The following is an 18,234-nucleotide window of genomic DNA, read 5'->3' as shown; positions in this document are numbered from 1 at the left end:
AAGTTCTCCGTTTTACTGCCGCTAACCTTCATTCCTCTCCTTTCCAGGACAAACCTCCACCTCTCTAGCTTCTCCTCCACCTGTTCTCTGCTCTCACTACAAATCACAGTATCATCTGCAAACATCATAGTCCATGGTGGTTCCTGTCTAACCTCATCTGTCAGTCTGTCCATCACCATTGCAAACAGGAAGTGGCTCAGAGCTGATCCCTGATGTGATCCCACCTCCACGTTGAACTCCTCTGTCCCCCCTACAGCACACCCCACCACTGTCTTACAGCCCTCATGCATGTCCTGCTCTGACATCCTTCTCCGTCACTGCAGACTTCCTCATACGTTACCACACTTCCTCTCTGGACATAAACATTCTCCAGATCTACAGACAGTGTGTCTTTCTGACCATCTCTGTGCTTCTCTATCAACATCCTCAATGCAAAGATTACATCTGTGGTTCTCTTTCTTTGCATGAAACCATCCTGCTGCTCAGAAATGTTCACTCTTTGGCCCAGACGCAGCTTTCACTGCAGGAGTTGAAGCAGAGACTTATTCTGGGATGATCTCATGAACTCAAACATGGAAATATGATTACCATCTAGAACTCTTCAAAAGAATAAACCTGATCTCTCCACAGGCTCCGTGTCTACCATGCATTGATGCACACAGACACCGCTCCATGCAGCGATCAGACCATAACTTTAGCTGGTAGCTCCGCCCACACACGGCCGCGGTATCAGGCTTTAAAGAACACAATTTTACTAAGAGGCGGGGCGTTGCACACCCCCAACAACAGGTTAGATGACAGGGGCCATTGGGCGTCTCTACCTGGTGCCTTCACGGAGCTTCAGTACATAAGACTCCAACAGCCGCACGGCCTAACGTAGTCTGCTAATATATATTCATGAGATATTCATGGCAAAACTGATCCTGCTGGGTTTTTTTGTGCCGCCCGCAGCACAATTCAAACCGCCCAATCCCACGAGATTTGCATTGGGTCCCGCGGGCCCCGGCGGGACCCAATGCAGCCCTCTAATTTGCACTCTCATTATTTCAAGCATAAAATATCTGAGCATAACCTGCGGTTTAACCCACCTTTTCCAACAGCGTTGAGACAAACGGCCTCCATTTCAGTTGTAGATGTAATGAGGGAATACACATCTTCACATTCTAAATGACCATTTTGTTACAACTCTACACTGCACTCACCAAAAACTGAACTCAAACATCTATCAAATCCAACCATGTTGGATATCTGCTGAAAAGAGCAGTTTGCCGTCAAAACAACAGGAAGTTCAAAGCGCGGCGCTGCAGATAAAAGGCTCTACTGTGAGCAGCAGGCTGGTTTTATCCCACAAAAGGTGAGTGGGAGGCAGGCAGAGGGTACAATGAGACGGGAAGAGACTGGAGACGCATCAGGTGACAGAGCACCATGTTTTTACCAAATTACAGATGGTGGAACATAAAAATACAACTAATGAAACATCTGTTGTTTTAGGGTTTATGGCCAGAGCTCAAAGAAGAAAACATCAGAACATTTTATTTTTACCAGCATTTTTTTTGGTGTAGGTTTCTATGAATAATGTGACTTTTGGAGCTTAAACAGGTTTTCTGTGAAAAAAATGTGCAACTGTAACCCTTGTGCTAGCCTAGGCACTTTAACGTTGGGAGGTGGGTCATCTAGACCCACTAGACAGTGCTCTGAACCTTTTTTCTTCAATGATTTGTGATCTTCACTGGTGTCCATGGATTACATGAAATCTTTCCACCTTTATCCACCTTTGTCATGGTAGGGAGAACACACCAATGGAAGGGGGGGTGGGGGTCATCTAAGATAACACAAGGGTTAAATGATTAAGTCAGTTAAAATGTATTCAGATGTTCGTGCTGGTGCCATTTCAGTATGCAGTAACACAGCTGTAATGTCACTCTAAAGTCTTTAGGATGTCATCTGCCACCTGGGACTGCATGAGAGGAAGGAGAGGATGAAAAGTAACCATTCATTTAACAACGATTCCATTCATATCAATCTGTGGTTGCCGATCCGATTCCTAGTCGATATCGGTTCATTTTAAACAATCCGATCCGATCCTCTGTCCTAAAGTGGTTCCAGATCCTCTGTCCTAAAGTGGATCCAGATCCTGTGCCCTAAAGTGGATCCAGATCCTCTGTCCTAAAGTGGATCCAGATCCTGTGCCCTAAAGTGGATCCAGATCCTGTGCCCTAAAGTGGATCCAGATCCTCTGTCCTAAAGTGGATCCAGATCCTGTGCCCTAAAGTGGATCCAGATCCTCTGACCTAAAGTGGATCCAGATCCTCTGTCCTAAAGTGGATCCAGATCCTCTTCATCCAAACTCCCAGACAGAAATTCCTGCTACTGAACAGTTTTCCAGATTCTTGGATTTCTTCCAGATCATCAAGTTAATGAAATCTGTGTCCAAACCAACAAGTAAACTAGAATGGATGTCAAATCCATTCACATGTTAGTTTCCTAAAGTTCACCACTGTTGTTTTGCCACATCCAAAAAATCCAAAGGGAACATTCTTAGAACATTCTAGACACTGGATGGTCACATGTACATTACATTACTTCTCAGCCCTAAAGTTAAAAATGCTTATAATTCATTTGAAAACATCATATTGTCTTTAAGTCACCCAAACAGGAAAACTCAAAAACCTGTTTTATTCATAATTATTTATCGCCCCCCCGGCCCATATTCAGAATTTTTAACTGAGTTTTCCGACTTCCTATCGACTATTGTCTTAGATTCTGATCAAATTATAATATTAGGGGATTTTAATATTCATGTTGATGACCCCAGTGACTGCCTAGGAAAGGCTTTTGCAGCTTTATTAGATGATGTTGGTTTCACCCAAAGTGTGAATGAACCCACTCACTGTCATAAGCACACCCTGGATCTTGTTCTAACCCATGGGATAGAGATCAGCCAGCTGAGTGTCCTTCCTCTTAACCCCATCATTTCTGATCACTTTCTGATTACCTTCCAGCTTACACTGGAACATCCTTCTGCCCCAGTGAATAAGAAACAGCTTAGAAGAACCTTAACTGACCGTTCTGTGTCTGAGTTTAAACACACAGTTCAGCCAGTACTTAGTGATATTCTGAGAAAATACTCTGAGACCAGCTCCCATAGTATCAGTCCTAGTATAAAAGACCACTTTGTTAATGATGCCTTACAAGCCCTCAGGAGTACACTCCATGTTGTTGTCCCCCTGAAACCTAAGTTTGTTAGACAAAACCGAGTAGCACCGTGGTTTAACGCTGAAACTCGTTCTCTTAAACAAGAAACTCGTAAGTTGGAAAGAGAATGGCGTCGCTCCGGTTCAGAGCAGTCTCTGGATATCTGGAAACATAGCCTATTAAATTATAAAAAAGCTCTGCGTAGAGCTAGAAGCCAGTACTATTCAACCATAATATCAGAGAATGGAAACAATCCAAGATTTCTTTTTAGCACTATTGCTAAATTAACTCGCAGTCAGAGCTCAGTAGAACCACATGTTCCTGTTTCATGTTCCTGTTTCTCTCTTTCTAAAGAAACTTATCCCCTAATTAGTGATTCCATATTAACAATGATAAATGCCTCTCTGGAAACGGGTTACGTGCCACAGTCTTTTAAATATGCAGTTGTTAAACCTCTTCTGAAAAAGCCCAGTTTGGATCCTAGCATCTTGGCCAACTATAGACCGATATCAAACCTGCCCTTTATTTCTAAAATCCTAGAAAGAGTTGTAGTTAAGCAGCTTAACTGCCACCTACAGGACAACAGCCACTTTGAAGACTTTCAGTCGGGGTTTAGACCCCACCACAGTACGGAAACTGCACTAGTTAGAGTCTCTAATGACTTGTTATTGGCCTCAGAAAAGGGACTACTTTCTATTCTGGTCCTGTTGGACCTCAGTGCTGCCTTTGACACTATCGACCACGGTATTTTACTCCATAGATTAGAGCAGGACATAGGGATCAGAGGATCTGCCCTCCAGTGGTTTAAATCCTATCTGTCCCATAGGTATCAGTTCATTAATGTAAATGGCCATTCCTCTCAGTGCACTCGAGTCAACTATGGAGTCCCACAGGGCTCAGTCTTGGGACCGATCCTGTTTACGCTTTATATGATACCCCTAGGAAACATAATCAGGAAACACAGCATTAATTTTCATTGTTATGCCGACGATACGCAGTTGTATTTATCCATGAAGCCTGACCAGAATGACCAGATAGAGAAACTGAACGCCTGCATCAGAGACATCAAGACCTGGATGACAATTAATTGCCTCCTCTTGAACCCAGAAAAAACTGAGGTCTTATACTTGGTCCTAAAAACCTCAGAGATGCTCTGTCTGCTCAGATAGTCTCCCTGGATGGTATAAGTATAGCCCCCAATTCCACAGTTAGAAACCTTGGGGTTTTATTTGACCAGGATTTATCATTTAAGGCTCACATATCTCAGGCGTGTAGAACTGCCTTTTTTCACCTGCGGAATATTGCTAAGATCAGAAACCTACTTTCTAAGAGTGATGCTGAAAAACTCATCCATGCATTTGTTACGTCGAGGCTGGATTACTGTAACTCCTTGTTAGCAGCGTGTCCTAAGAGTTCCTTAAGAAGTCTCCAGCTTGTTCAGAACGCAGCAGCTAGATTGTTAGCTGGAACCAGCAGAAGAGATCACATCACTCCTGTGTTAGTTTCACTTCACTGGATCCCAGTTGATTCTAGAATCAAGTTCAAGATCCTCCTGTTAACCTAGAAGGCCTTACATGGAATGGCCCCGTCCTATATTAAGGACCTCATAGTCCCTTACCAACCAATCAGAACAATTCACTCACTAAATGCAGGACTGCTTGTGGTTCCTAGAATTAGTAAAAGTACGGTTGGAGGTAGAGCGTTTAGCCACCAAGCCCCTGTCTTATGGAATAAACTCCCAGCTCATGTAAGAGAGGCCGACTCAGTTTCTACATTCAAAGTTAGACTGAAAACATTCCTCTGTGGACAGGCTTATTGTCAGACTAGTTAGTATTCAGAGATTATTTAACTTAATGTTAATGTGTTTAAATTAAACTTAATAACTATTTGTTTTAAAGGCTGCTAGAAGTTGCAGCTGGGGTAACTATGGTGCTCTGGGGTTCTGTCCTCTTTTCTCATCTACTTCTACTCTTCCTCTCTCCTCTATTCTTGATCATTATTCATCATTTAGTTCTCCATGCCTCTGTTTGGTGCAGTGATTCATGTATTGTCCCTCTTTTCCTCTCCCCTCCTGGGGAGTGGGAGTGCTTCCAGACTCCAGTTGGTTCATCCGTGCTCCTGTTCCTGACCGTGTACCTCGTCTCTGCTCCTGCTCCTACACCTGGCTGTGGTTCCTGTCTCCGGCTCGTCTCGCGCCTTTGACTGTCCCCCCAACCACGGCTGGATGAAGCTCGTCTGCTGGACTTTATATATGTAGTTGTAGATTTAGATAAGTTAATTCTTCTCTAAGAGTTCTGGTAAATCGCCTGTCCGTCCTGGGGGAGGATCCCTCCTTCATGTGGACACCCCTGAGGTTTCTACGTTTTTTCCAGAATCCGGTTTTTTGGGAGTTTTTCCTTACAGAGAAGGGGGGTCTAAAGGCAGGGATGCCAGTATAGCTTAGTCAGTTTGTTAGTTCATTTTAGTATTTTTCTATTGAACTCTTTGTATTCATGATCCTTTTGAGTTCATGTTTTACTTCGAAGCCCATCGAGACGACTGTTCAATAAAATTGAATTGAATGACTTTAATGGGTTGACGCACTCTTAACTCTTCCCTCAGTGAGACTGAAGCCGGTCGTATAGTCTGTAGGTCAGGACGATCAGTGACGGGCCGATAGTGTTGGTAACAACATGCGGCTTGTGTATTTAAATTCTGACGTAACCTCCTTAAACTGAGTAGGTGCGGCTTGTAATCTGGTGCGCTCTAAAACCTGGAAATTACGGTACTCCTGACTCAAACTGGAATGTTTGGGAAGCAGTAGCAGCAGCTGTTGGACCACTCCTACACGGACATGGGTGTTCACACGGTACAGGGACCACTCGCAAACACCTCCTATGACTCTGTGGCGGCGTCGGCCAGCTTTATGGCGAGGTCTGCTGCTGGAGCCGCATCTCAGCGGCAGACCCGCGGAAACCGGACAAGCCGGTCAGGAAGGCCAGCTCCGCCCTGGGGCGGCCTCTCTCCAGAAAGGAGGATGGAAGCAAGGCCCCCATGCTTGATGGGGAACGCCCCATCAAGGAAATGGGGAACCACTGTGGTTTTAGTCTCTGTACTTCAGGCTCTCGTCACTTTGAGAACGTGTTGAGCAACTTTCCCTAGCCTGCATTATTCTGACCCCTGGTGCGATTCTCTGTGCAGATCATGTGATAAGTGACGTTTCTTTGCTCTGTTCAGACTGATTCTGCTCTATGATTTCCATCTGTGAGGCTGCAGCATTGAAATGTCTCCACTGTGGGCCAAAAGAGGCTCATCTTGTTTCATGACAACCTGTAGCTGATGTTTGGAGCTTCAGGATGAAGGTATTCCTTCCCAGAAGGACGTTTGGGAAATGTCAAATGTCCCACAGACAGAACTCTTTCAGTCTTCTCAGCACGTTCCATTTAGCCTGAATTAACTCCCTAAACCGGACAAGAGACTTCAGCTTGGTCTCCCATAGATACACTAAACACTTGAATCTCCATTCCTTTCATGCCATTTTAGAAGAAATATTTAGAAACATGTTTATTGCAAATCTTCCTCCGTTTCAATGAGAATTGGTTGTGATCTACCTAAAATCTCTGACATCTCATCAAGAGTCTGAAGGAAAAACTGAGCTGATGGAGTCCTGCGGGTTCAGAGCACCTGGATGGACGGAGCATGAAGCCGACCCTTCAGCACGCATGTGCAATCATATGAAGCGTGCAGCGGAACAGGAGCTTTGGGGCTTCAGTAGGATTGTCTTATTGGACGTTGGGCCATCGCTGCACAGTCTTTAATGGAGATGGACCTAAAAACCAGGCAGTACTTACGCTCGGCGGTCATGGTCAATCCTGTTGATCTTTCCGCCAATAAAAACGCGAATCTTGCACTCTTTCCACCTCTTCTTGTTGGTTAAAAGGTACGGGATCAGCAGAGTCAGACCTGGACAGAACCAAACAGACCACAGCTGTAAGGGTCAGACCAACACCACCTTAGTGTCCTTCAGGGTTTTTCTGTGAAAAGTGACGGCATGGCTCACATGTCACTGCAACACTGGAAGAATGAGGCTGAATAGAAAATATGCTCAGTGTTGTGTTAGCTATAGCTAACATTACAGGGAGGATCAACAGCAGGACGGCCGTGTTTGTTCTAACACGTCTGTGCTCAGGACTGACAGAACGAGGTCCTGCAGACGAGCAGCTGAAAGGAGTTTCCCCCACTGGGGGGGGATCAATGATCCTGATTTGTTTGGCCCCAGATGAAAACCAAAAGCCGTTTAGTTGGGATCTTGGTTCTGGTCTTGGCCAGCTCAACCGTTGGTTTGGATGTTTGGGCTGCTGGAGGCCTGACCCCCCCTCGTTTTCAGGATTTGTTGCGTGTTGTCATCCGCCCTGTGGGGTGACTGATCGATATGAAAACACCGCGTTATGATTTCTAATAAAGTCTGGAATGCAGAGTCCAGGACATCTGGTTCCCCTGAGGGGGGGGGCATCCTGAAAGCTGCAGCAGCAGCTCACATATTCAGGACTTACTGTCGTCCTTACAATTCAACAATGTCTTTATTCATACCGTCGTCAACGGAGACACTAGAATTACACTGAAATATCGACTGTAAATAGAAGAAAAAGGAGAGTTTAAAGTATTCAGACTGCAGACATCCTTTCAAAAATCATTTCCTTCTGCTCGCCAAGTTTGCATGGAAATCCACCAAATCACTGTCAGTTCATATCTTTAACATAAAAACATCATTTATTGATATAAAATGAACAAATATTAGGGCTGCAGGATATGAGGAAAGCTTGTGATGTTCCACATTAGTGATCAATATTCTGATGACGATCTAACTAACAGACAAGAACAAATAAAACAACCAAAAATCTAACTTCCATTTCAACAACTTCAGATATTTATCACTATCTTCATCGTCTTTTGCGATCTGCGCATTGCACAGCTTGATATCACGATAACCATACATTTGCGATGTATTGTACATTTATTGTACACTTATCCAGATAAATTCTGTCTTTAAGAAACTGTTTCAATTTGAAATTTGATTAAACTCTAATAAGTGGATAAAATCCAAAGCTAATTTAAAACAAATCCGTTTCTGATTCCAGAAACTCCTAATGTAACTATTTTATTTCACAAAATATCCACGAGGTTTTCTAGTCTGTCAGTAAAGGTCAAAAGGTCAGACTGCAGAGTTCTACATTCACATCAGTGGCAGCAGGAGCACAAACAGGAAGAACAGCTTGTTCCTATAGAAGCTGCTGTTTATAGCACTGCAATGCATGGGGGGGGGGGGCTCAGCTTTCTTATTAGTCCGGATCGGGTTTCCCCTGCAGAAATGGAGCTAATGTCGAGCTCAACGCTGATCAACGTGTTCTGGAGGGGAAAACTATCAGAGAAGGGACTCATCGGCTGACAGACAGCAAAGAAACGTCCAGAGAATGTGGTTTCTGTTTCAGGAAATGAGCCAACGGGACAGAAAAACCACAAAAGAGGGAAGCCCTTCCATCAGTCTGAAGATGACACGGGCAAAGGGAAGACGATGCCTTTGCATCCCAGCAGACCTTAGGAACGGTGTCTACTGACCCTAAGGATGTTGAAGAAAGACGATCCCACTCTAGAGTTGATTTCAAATTCCCTCTACTCACTCTACAGTGTTTTCTCCATGTTCTAGTGTTCTAGTTCTATCTGAATCTACTTTTCCAAATCCAGTGTCCCAGAAATTTCCCAGAAGTCTCTGTGAAAAACCAACCTGCATCCATGCTCACCAGATCAGCGGATAAAGACCACAATGCATTGCAGCGGAACAGTTTTTGCCAAAATAATGTACTTAAATGTATTTTTTTAAAAACCTTTAACGTTTTTTTCTTCAGAAGACATAAGACTCAAATAATCGTCCTAAAACGCTCACATCAATTAGATATTAACTTCGTGAAATTGATGAAGACCGTTAAAAAAAAGAAGAAGAAAAAGTATTGATCATAGTGTCTGAATTGGTTTTCAAATTCAGGGCTCTACATAGTGTCGCACCATCTAGTTTTAAGTAGGTAGGGGTTAGGGCGGGAATTCAGACACAGCCTACGCCTTCTGGATCATAAGGACGACTTGTTCCTCCCTGAACTTGGCTCATGTGATGCTGACTTTGGTGTTTGGTGGTTTTCATTGAGTTCTGCTGCCAGTCGTTTCTCTAAAGGCCCGTTCACACCGGGACGAATTTCGCCGGCGATTTTCGCCGACGTTTAACGCCTCGTGACTAAACAAAGGGCACCAATAAGAGTGTGCACACCGACGCGAAAAAACGCCACGCGTCAAAGCATAAAAAAAAAACGCCTCGGGTTCGCTTTTTTTTTTTCGACTTCGACCAATGAGAACGGCGCTTTTGCACACGTGTCTGGAGCTTCTGAAGTTACAGTAAAACACAACTTGGGGGCGCTCAAACACAAAACTGCCTTGCTGAGCACACATACCAGCGAAGAAGATAGACGCCAAGTAGCGTCTACACTGCCGCGAAGCAATAATGACGGACATTCTAAAACATCCCCGAACCAAGCACCAGTTGGAGCTACTGGTGCTTGAAATATTCATGTTTTCTTTGTATGATTCTGACAAGCGTGTAAATACTTGCTCTCTTCTTCTGAGTGAAAAGCGACTTTAAGAAGCGTAAAGTTGCGCAGCGCCACCTTGTGTACAGGAGTATTTCTGTTTACATTAAGCGCCATCTAATGTCAGGGAATGAAATTGCATGTTCGCTCGGCTCATCGTCAGCGAAAATCGCCTGGGTGTGAACACAAAAGACGTGGCGAAAAACGCTGGCGAATATTCGTCCCGGTGTGTACGGGCCTTTAACCTGCAAACACTAAGTTTGCGTCTCCAGTCCGTGCAGCTTGAACCTCCCGTGACTTTCTCTGCTGCTCTCCACCGTGAAAAGTAGACCGCATGTTTAGATCTTCTACATCCGATGAATAAATGTTCTTCTAAGCACAAAAAGAGACTGATGGGTCTGTAATAAACTGCCTGTTTGGAGCTGGTCTACCTGCAGAGACCATGTTTCCCTTTCATCTGTCATTACTTCGCTTTTACAACATTGAATAAGTAAAAAAGACAGATGCAAAGGAGACACCTCAGAACTTTAGAACAGCTATACAAATCTTGAAAGTTTTTTTAGATGACGACCAAAGAGGGTTTTATTCCACGGAAAGCCCTTTTGTAATAACGGCGCTCACCTCCATCATCAAACAGCCACCAGACGTCCACCGTGCCCTTTCCCTGCTTCCTCTGGAACTGCTGGCTGGCCTCCAGCAGCCTCTGCTCGGACACGTTGAGAGGAACCGTTGGACTCCGCTTGTCTGGAACACAGGGCCACCGCACGTCAACACAGAAACGGCCAGCAGAGGGCGCCGTCTCAGAGGGGCCGTCCTCATTACGGACAGACACTACCAAAGTGCAGTCGGATCACCAGAGCGGCTCATTTAGAAGATGCACAATGTTCAGCACTTTAGACGCACAAAGAGACACTTTAAGCAACAACTTCTCTGGGCTGCGCTTGTGAACATCATCTGCCCCGCATGGCCTCAAAGGTTCTGGTCCGTTTGCAGACACAGTCCTGGTTCCGTCCCGCTCCCAAGAGCCTCGGTGAAACGTTTTTATAAAGCTGGAGAAAATGTCTAAACTTTGGTTTAAACATGCTAGCATGAGGCCTGACAAGCTGCAGCACACTTCCCATCAGAATGAGGAAGAGGAGGAGGCTTTGAAATCTTCTAGCTTTTGGTAAATGCTGTTCACATGCAGCGCAGAGAGAAGCCGAAAGGCTACAAGTTAGAGAGAGAGAGAGACAGAGCAGCCGCTTTCCCCCAGATGAGAAATCAGCAGGAAAGCCACAACACTGTCAGGTACGGAGATGTTAAGACAGGAAGTAACCACGGACCAGAGAAGCTACAGCTTTGATTTGAAGAAGCAGAACCCAGAGACCGAGCCGGGGGGGCAGTAAAAGAGAGAGAGAGGAGGAAAACCATGGGCTGAAGCCGGCAGGCCGGAGACACGGACCAGGCAGAGAGGAGACAGGACACAGATGGACGCAGGACACCGCGCTATTTTAAGAGGAAGGGACAATATATGGAATGACGTGATGGAAAAAGAAGCAGAGGAAGAGAAACAAAAGAAGAAAAACGGAGCAAAAAACTTAACAGGGTCTCCTGCCTTTTCTCAACAGGGGCTGAGTTGTAGCTTTGCGGTCGTCGTCTTCATCTGTGAACATTTAACAAAAGGAAGAGAAAATTGAAAAAAAAAGGAACTCGTGTCATAAAATTATATGAAGTGTTTATGGTTGGGATGCGTCTGTGATGAAGAACACAGAAAATGAGCCGGACTCTGCCTCCTCCAGACCTGGAAGAAAAGTTCCAAACCTCACCTTGATCTCCCAGGACAGGCTGGGAGGAACCAACATGTGTCCTGAACAGGGACCTTTACTAGGACTTCAAAAGGGCCAGAGGACGGACAGCAGCAGTAGGACCGTTCAGGCGGGACGCTGAGACCCTTTCTGTTCACTCCACATTCTAGGTTAAGTACCAAACCCCATCTTACAGTTTTCATGACAAAGCTGGGATCCTGTCCACAGATGTTCCTCTGAGTGGAGTCAGGAGGCGGGGCTTAAGCTGCTGTTGGGAAAGTCAGGTCATCCACAATGTGGGAAACATTTCCTGTGATGCAGCGTGGACTCTGACACGGACCTCTCCCCCATGTAAACATTATACCCTACTAAACGGGGGGGGGGGACTCCTGGTGAGGGCGGGGCTTAGGACAGTAAGTCAGCTTCCTGCTGAGCTGCTTTTGAGCATGCAGCTTTAATAACAATAGTTAACAGTAGGAGCGGCTGCTGTGGCGTCACGGCCAGCAGCAGGACATGTCCAAAGCCTGTCCCACCTTTCTGAATGGCTGGACTGTTCTGGAGGCTGGTGGCCTTGGAGGACGGCTTGGAGGAGTCCGAGTCTTTGCTGGTTTCCATGGACACCACCACATCCTTGGCTCCGGCAGACTTCTCCTGGGACGACAGCAGGTCATCTGAAAGAAAACAAACAGGGTTTGGACAGCTGCTTCCTCGACACGTCGGTTCAGAAGAGAGAAAGAAAAACAGGAGTTTTTTCTGAGGAACACGGCAGATCCAGAGTTTGTCTTCCCTAGAAACAAAGACTTTGTTGTAACTCAGAATCAGAAATACTTTATTGATCCCACACCTGGGAAATGTGTGACTCGTGTACTAATCCATGTTCTTCCTGAGACGAATGCATGACATGTTCTGCTCCATATGTCACTGAACATTCAGACCTCAGCTGTCGTCAGAGCGCATCATATTTATTTCTCCGTCTTCTTTCTCTTCAGTTGTTGCTTCTGTGTTTGATGAGTTTACTGTTGTGTGTTGCTTTTGACAACTGTTTGTTCTGCCGTGGCTTTTTCTCCTTTGATTTAACGTTTCACTCCGGGACCATCAACCTGTCCACAGGGACTAAAGAAGAGCCCAAAAGGCTCTAATGATCATCTTCATATATATATCTATATATATATAGATATATATGTATCTTTGGCTCTATTGGGGCCCACTTTAAAGGTTTTTACCAGCAACTTAAAGCCTCAGGAAATTCTATGTTTCTATAAATCACTGATTCAAACTTTTTATTTCTGTTGATTAAATTAAAACAGTTCTAATAAAGTGTTTTTCCAGTGAGAAACAGAAGAAATGATGAAGAACAAACTGGGAAAGGTCATCCTCGGCCTTCAGTGACCAACCCCCCCTGAGGGCTTCATGCATGTAGACACTGCTGTAAACTCTCTACATCTGTTTAACACGCCTGAACATGCAAAGCTGGGTAGTCTGTTCCAAATTATGAAGCAAATTGTATTTAAGTGTTAAAAAGATCAAGTTCTTTGTTTTTCAATGGAACCCATGGATGATATTGTGTCTCTGGGCTCTTTGGATCACTGACATCCATCTCAGACACCTGTGATCATTGGTTTCCAGGTGAGTTCAAATAAAGGGAAAACTACTAAAGAAGGACGTTCCACATTATTAAGCAGACCAACATTTTCAATCAACATGAAAAGAAAAAGCGTCTCTGCTGCTGAAAAGCCTGAAACAGTTCAATGTGTGATCATCGTCCTATAAAGAGATCTGTGGCTGATTCAGAGACACACAGGTTGGTGCAGATGAAGACAGAGTGATGAAGAACTCTGACAGACAAATACATCGGATTAAGAGAGCAGCTGCTGAAATCCCATCACAAAGCAGAAAGCACAGATTTGAAGCTGCTGCTTTGTCTGGAGTCCCACCAACATCACAGTGTAGGATCCTCCAGAGGCCTGCAGTTCTCCGTAGACCCTCTATGGACCCCTAAACGACCCTCACAGGCAGAAACGGCTGCAGTGGGACCAGACACACATGAAGACTCCGTTTCAAACAGTCTGGTTCACTGATGACAGCCGTGTAACCCTGGACGGTCCAGATGGAGGGAGTGCTGGGAGGTTGGATGGCCACCATGTCCCAACAAGGCTGCAACATTAGTAAGGAGGTGGCTGAGTCATGGTTTGGGCCCCAATCATGGGGAGAGAGCTGGTCGGCCCCTTTAGCATCCCTGAAGGTGAATGGCCTCTGAAAAGTAGGCGGAGCTTCTGCCTGACTGACCACTTTCTTCTGTGGTACAAAAAGAAGAACCGAGCCTTAATCTTCATGCATGACGATGCAGCATCTCATGCGGCAGGAAAAATAATAATAATAATAATGGATTGATCTGCTTTTCCAGACGTTCAAAGCGTTAACAGTGAGTCCATCAGTCATTCAGACTTGGTGAGGGTAACTACTGATGAACCTCAGCTGCCCTGGGGCAGAAGGACAGAGGCGTGGCTGGCAGGGAGGGGGAAGCGTCCTGCCCAAGGACACAACGACAGCTGACTGGAGGGAGCGGGGATCGAACCGCCGACCCTTGGATCGTTGGCCAACCTGCTCATCCACAGCATCATTGGCTGCAATGGTCATAAAGGGAGATTAACTGATGGTGTGGCCCCCATCCTCCCCTGACTTCAACCCTGTGGAGAACCTCTGGAGCATCGATAAGCAAATGCTCTGAAGGAAGAGAGAAACCTGAAGTGATGACCGTACTGGAGCCTCAAGAGCAGCAGTACGTCTGCCGGACCGAGCACTGATGTTCACTGAAGTAAAAAGAAAACGCCAAACTCTCATGCTCACGGGGAAAAATGACTTTTAGACTGAGCTAACCCAAAGCACAAAGTTTGAAGCAAGCAAAAAGATCAAATCTGCAACAGTGCTTTAGTCTGAGCAACCCACAGCCCCTCTGTGCCCCGGGGGAGATACCTTGCCCCTGGATGTGGGAGACGTCCAGTCCTTCCTTCAGCCGCAGGATGACGGCACCGAACTGGAAGTCAAAGGCATCGCTGAAGAGGAGAAGAGACGGTGAAGGTCAGCAGAGAGTCAGATGAGAGGCCTGAGTGATGCAGTGACAAACATCACTAAACCTTTTCTCAACACGGAGCACAGCAGCTGTTTCTAAAGACCCACTCCAAGGAAAATCCTGGATTTTGGGGTTTCTAGCTTTTTTCTCACGGAGGACGACATAGATGAAGAAAATAAAGATTAAAACTGCATTTCTGGGAATGTCTTTATTCAAATCGCTGTTTGAAAAGGCTTGTAGTTATATAAAAAACTACAATCATTGGTTCTAAAGTCTCCATGCTCCGCCCCCTTCTGATGCAGACCAATAGATCCAGGACCGCCTTAGTTTCCCTGGTCTGAGCTGGAATCTGGATCAGAACTGGACGGATGGACGGATCTGATGTTGCTGCTGTTGTTGTAGCACCGCTAATGTTAGCTTGGGGTGTGAGGGGCTGTAAGCTAGCAGGAGACAGTGTAAACAAAGTGATGATGGGAAATGAGGGCAGGCTTTCTCCCCACCAACAGTCCTGCCCACACCTCAAAGGTGAACTTCTAATGAACTCCTGCTGCTCTGCAAAAACTGTCCTACAAAATTACCGGTTTTTGGATTTTGGATAAAAACGGCGTCACTGGGAATGCTGGGAAAATAGATGATCAGAGTGGAAGGTTAAAGCTTCACAGGACGGATTTGTGGGGATCCTAGACCTGATTCCAGTTCACTTCAGGTTCATAGAAGTAATGTGTACTGCTTACTGCCCCCCCCCGTGCTTTAATGTGTACTGCTTACTGCCCCCCCCAGTGCTTTAATGTGTACTGCTTACTGCCCCCAGTGCTTTAATGTGTACTGCGTACTGCCCCCAGTGCTTTAATGTGTACTGCTTACTGCCCCCAGTGCTTTAATGTGTACTGCTTACTGCCCCCAGTGCTTTAATCTGTACTGCTTACTGCCCCCAGTGCTTTAATCTGTACTGCTTACTGCCCCCAGTGCTTTAATGTGTACTGCCCCCAGTGCTTTAATGTGTACTGCTTACTGCCCCCAGTGCTTTAATGTGTACTGCTTACTGCCCCCAGTGCTTTAATGTGTACTGCGTACTGCCCCCAGTGCTTTAATGTGTACTGCGTACTGCCCCCAGTGCTTTAATGTGTACTGCTTACTGCCCCCAGTGCTTTAATCTGTACTGCTTACTGCCCCCAGTGCTTTAATCTGTACTGCTTACTGCCCCCAGTGCTTTAATGTGTACTGCCCCCAGTGCTTTAATGTGTACTGCTTACTGCCCCCAGTGCTTTAATGTGTACTGCTTACTGCCCCCAGTGCTTTAATCTGTACTGCTTACTGCCCCCAGTGCTTTAATCTGTACTGCTTACTGCCCCCAGTGCTTTAATCTGTACTGCGTACTGCCCCCAGTGCTTTAATCTGTACTGCTTACTGCCCCCAGTGCTTTAATGTGTACTGCTTACTGCCCCCAGTGCTCTGGAGAGAGAGGTTCAGCAGAGCTAGAAGGGGTCGGTCTTGTCCAGACCACAGCAGCAGAAACTTGAGAACAGGACAGAAGCCACACACTTTTGTTTGAAGTCTCTACCAACAAATCTGGACCCAACCAGAACCAGAACCCTGGGCCCTTCAGAGAGTGAAACATGGGTTCTAAAGGCAAAAACCTTTTCTTTCAACAATGAAGTGAAATGTTGTCGTTCTGACTAAACTGTCTGAGAAAATGGATCTTGGAGTTTGAGCTGGTGGGTCGCTGCAGTCACCCCCCGCCCCCCACTCCGAACCCCGACTCTGTGTGAAGCAAGGAGGTGCAGGGTCAGAGGGTCATCAGAGGGTCATCAGAGGGTCAGAGGGACCCCTCTCTTTTCTCCAGGACCCAGAGCCCATCTGTGCATCTATTTCCTACTTTTCCTCAGAGTTTGGACCAGACGTCTCAGGATCTGCTTTCTGCTTTCATGCACTGTTCCCCCACAGAGAAAATCCTCTTTTCATTTGCTTTTGCACATTTTGGCTGTTATCACTCACAAGTTCAAGTCCATAACTTACTGGATCATGCTGATGTACGTTTCTACATTCATCATGTCTCCATCTGTCCAGTCGTTCTTGAAGCCCAGAACCAGAGTGTTTGGCCGGAGGCGACCCAGACCAGCAGCCTGTGTGGACAGACGAGGACTCGTTAGGGATGGGTATGGTTAAGGTTTTAACGGTACTACTACTCCTATTGATCCTGCTTATCCATACGGTATTTTAACCATACTCTTATCGATACTTTTTGAGGACGAAAAATAAATAAATAAAGTGTTTTATTTCCTCATTATGCAACAACATTGTTTTTTTAACAAAACATTTTACTTTATACATTTTTCCAACTTGAAAAGTAAAATACATAAAAAAAGAAGTTATTTAAAGAAAAATAACCCCCCCAGTGTGAGGCCTTTCTGCGTAATCAAAGCAAACCATCAAAGAAGACAACATCTCAGTCCATAAGAAACCATCAGACCAGTAGGGGGCACATGTTCAATATGTGCTTGTGGAATGTGGCAAAGATGAAAAAATATTACAATTATATGAACTGAAGTGATGATAAGACTGATTTCAGTCATCTGTGATTGCTGTAAACTACCGACTAGTTTATTCTTGGAAAGCTTATAAAGACCCAACCAGATGAGTTGAAACCATTGACCGTAAAAACAATGGACGAATCGCAGCGTGACGTCACCAAATTTTTTACCTCCAGCTCTCGCAAAATGAGGCCAAATCCCTCAGCGTTGCTTCCTGAAACAGGCGCCGCCATGTTGAAAGCAGTCGACGGTGATGGGTCGGAGTCAACGTATCAATGGCAACTACTGTCGCCATTGCCATATTTACGCTGACTCAGAGCAACTCGGACCTCGGACCTGCTTTCAACATGGCGGCGCCTGTTTCAGGAAGTAACGGTACTTCCTGTTTGGGAACACAAAGGGAGGGGTGGAGCTGTCAATTGTTTTTACAGTCAATGGTTGATGCTGCTTTAACAAAGTAGGTGTGAAGTGAGGACTCTACCATGTCAGATTCTTCTATTTATTCATGTTTCCAGCAGTTTAAGCGACTAATCAACCCATTGCCCTGTCAGGACATGTGAAACAAGGCAGAAAGGCAAGACGCCTTCCACATGTGGAGTTCATGGTGTTGTAGCAGAAAAGGATGAGCATTTCTCGTTTCAAGGGTTCATTGAGAAAACTCTGTCAACAACCAAATGTTCCGGGCATTTCCATTTCTGTGTTTTCTTACCTGGAGCAGGTACTGGCAGCCCTGCTTAAGATCCTCAGCATATACAGGGGTGTAGAAAGCCTTGGTCTGGTTCTTCATCAGCCAGCGTTGGTACCGGGACTGGTCTGTAGCCAGGTCTTTGAAGTTTGGTCTTCTGTAGCCCTGTGGGAGCCCAAATGCACAAAGGAGTTCAGTTCACGATCAGCAACGTGCCAACTTGAACCCAGCCGGGTTCTTACACTGCCAGACCATTACGAGTTCCCCTCCTGGTTACTTTAAACCAAATAAGAAAATCCATCCATCCATCCATCCATCCATCCATCTTCCTCCGCTTATCTGGGACCGGGTCATGGGG

The 18,234-nt window shown here is 45.6% G+C and overlaps 1 protein-coding gene and 1 pseudogene across 3 annotated transcripts in view; one reads left to right on the top strand and one right to left on the bottom strand.

The window, feature by feature from the left end:
- The window catches only part of slc12a2 (solute carrier family 12 member 2), a 66,909-nt gene that overhangs the window by 10,845 nt on the left and 37,830 nt on the right, over positions 1 to 18,234 (bottom strand). The window contains exons 17-23 of one of the 2 annotated variants that reach the window (XM_023961198.2): positions 17,901 to 18,041; positions 16,677 to 16,783; positions 14,564 to 14,643; positions 12,124 to 12,261; positions 11,401 to 11,448; positions 10,428 to 10,550; positions 7,026 to 7,137 (exon numbers count right to left, since the gene is read on the bottom strand). In XM_023961198.2, the coding sequence (XP_023816966.1) occupies positions 7,026 to 7,137; positions 10,428 to 10,550; positions 11,401 to 11,448; positions 12,124 to 12,261; positions 14,564 to 14,643; positions 16,677 to 16,783; positions 17,901 to 18,041 (749 nt within the window). The remainder of the gene's footprint in view (positions 1 to 7,025; positions 7,138 to 10,427; positions 10,551 to 11,400; positions 11,449 to 12,123; positions 12,262 to 14,563; positions 14,644 to 16,676; positions 16,784 to 17,900; positions 18,042 to 18,234) is intronic. The other variant, XM_023961199.2, reaches the window with a different exon arrangement.
- Positions 2,568 to 5,065, top strand: LOC144996449 (uncharacterized; annotated as a pseudogene). The gene has a single exon (XR_013659392.1). The product of XR_013659392.1 is annotated as an uncharacterized LOC144996449 (transcript).

Source organism: Oryzias latipes, chromosome 12 (genome assembly GCF_053564925.1).
Source record: "Oryzias latipes strain Hd-rR chromosome 12, Olatipes_Hd-rR_3.1".
NCBI lineage: Eukaryota > Metazoa > Chordata > Actinopteri > Beloniformes > Adrianichthyidae > Oryzias > Oryzias latipes.
This window is presented reverse-complemented; position numbering and strand designations above follow the sequence as displayed.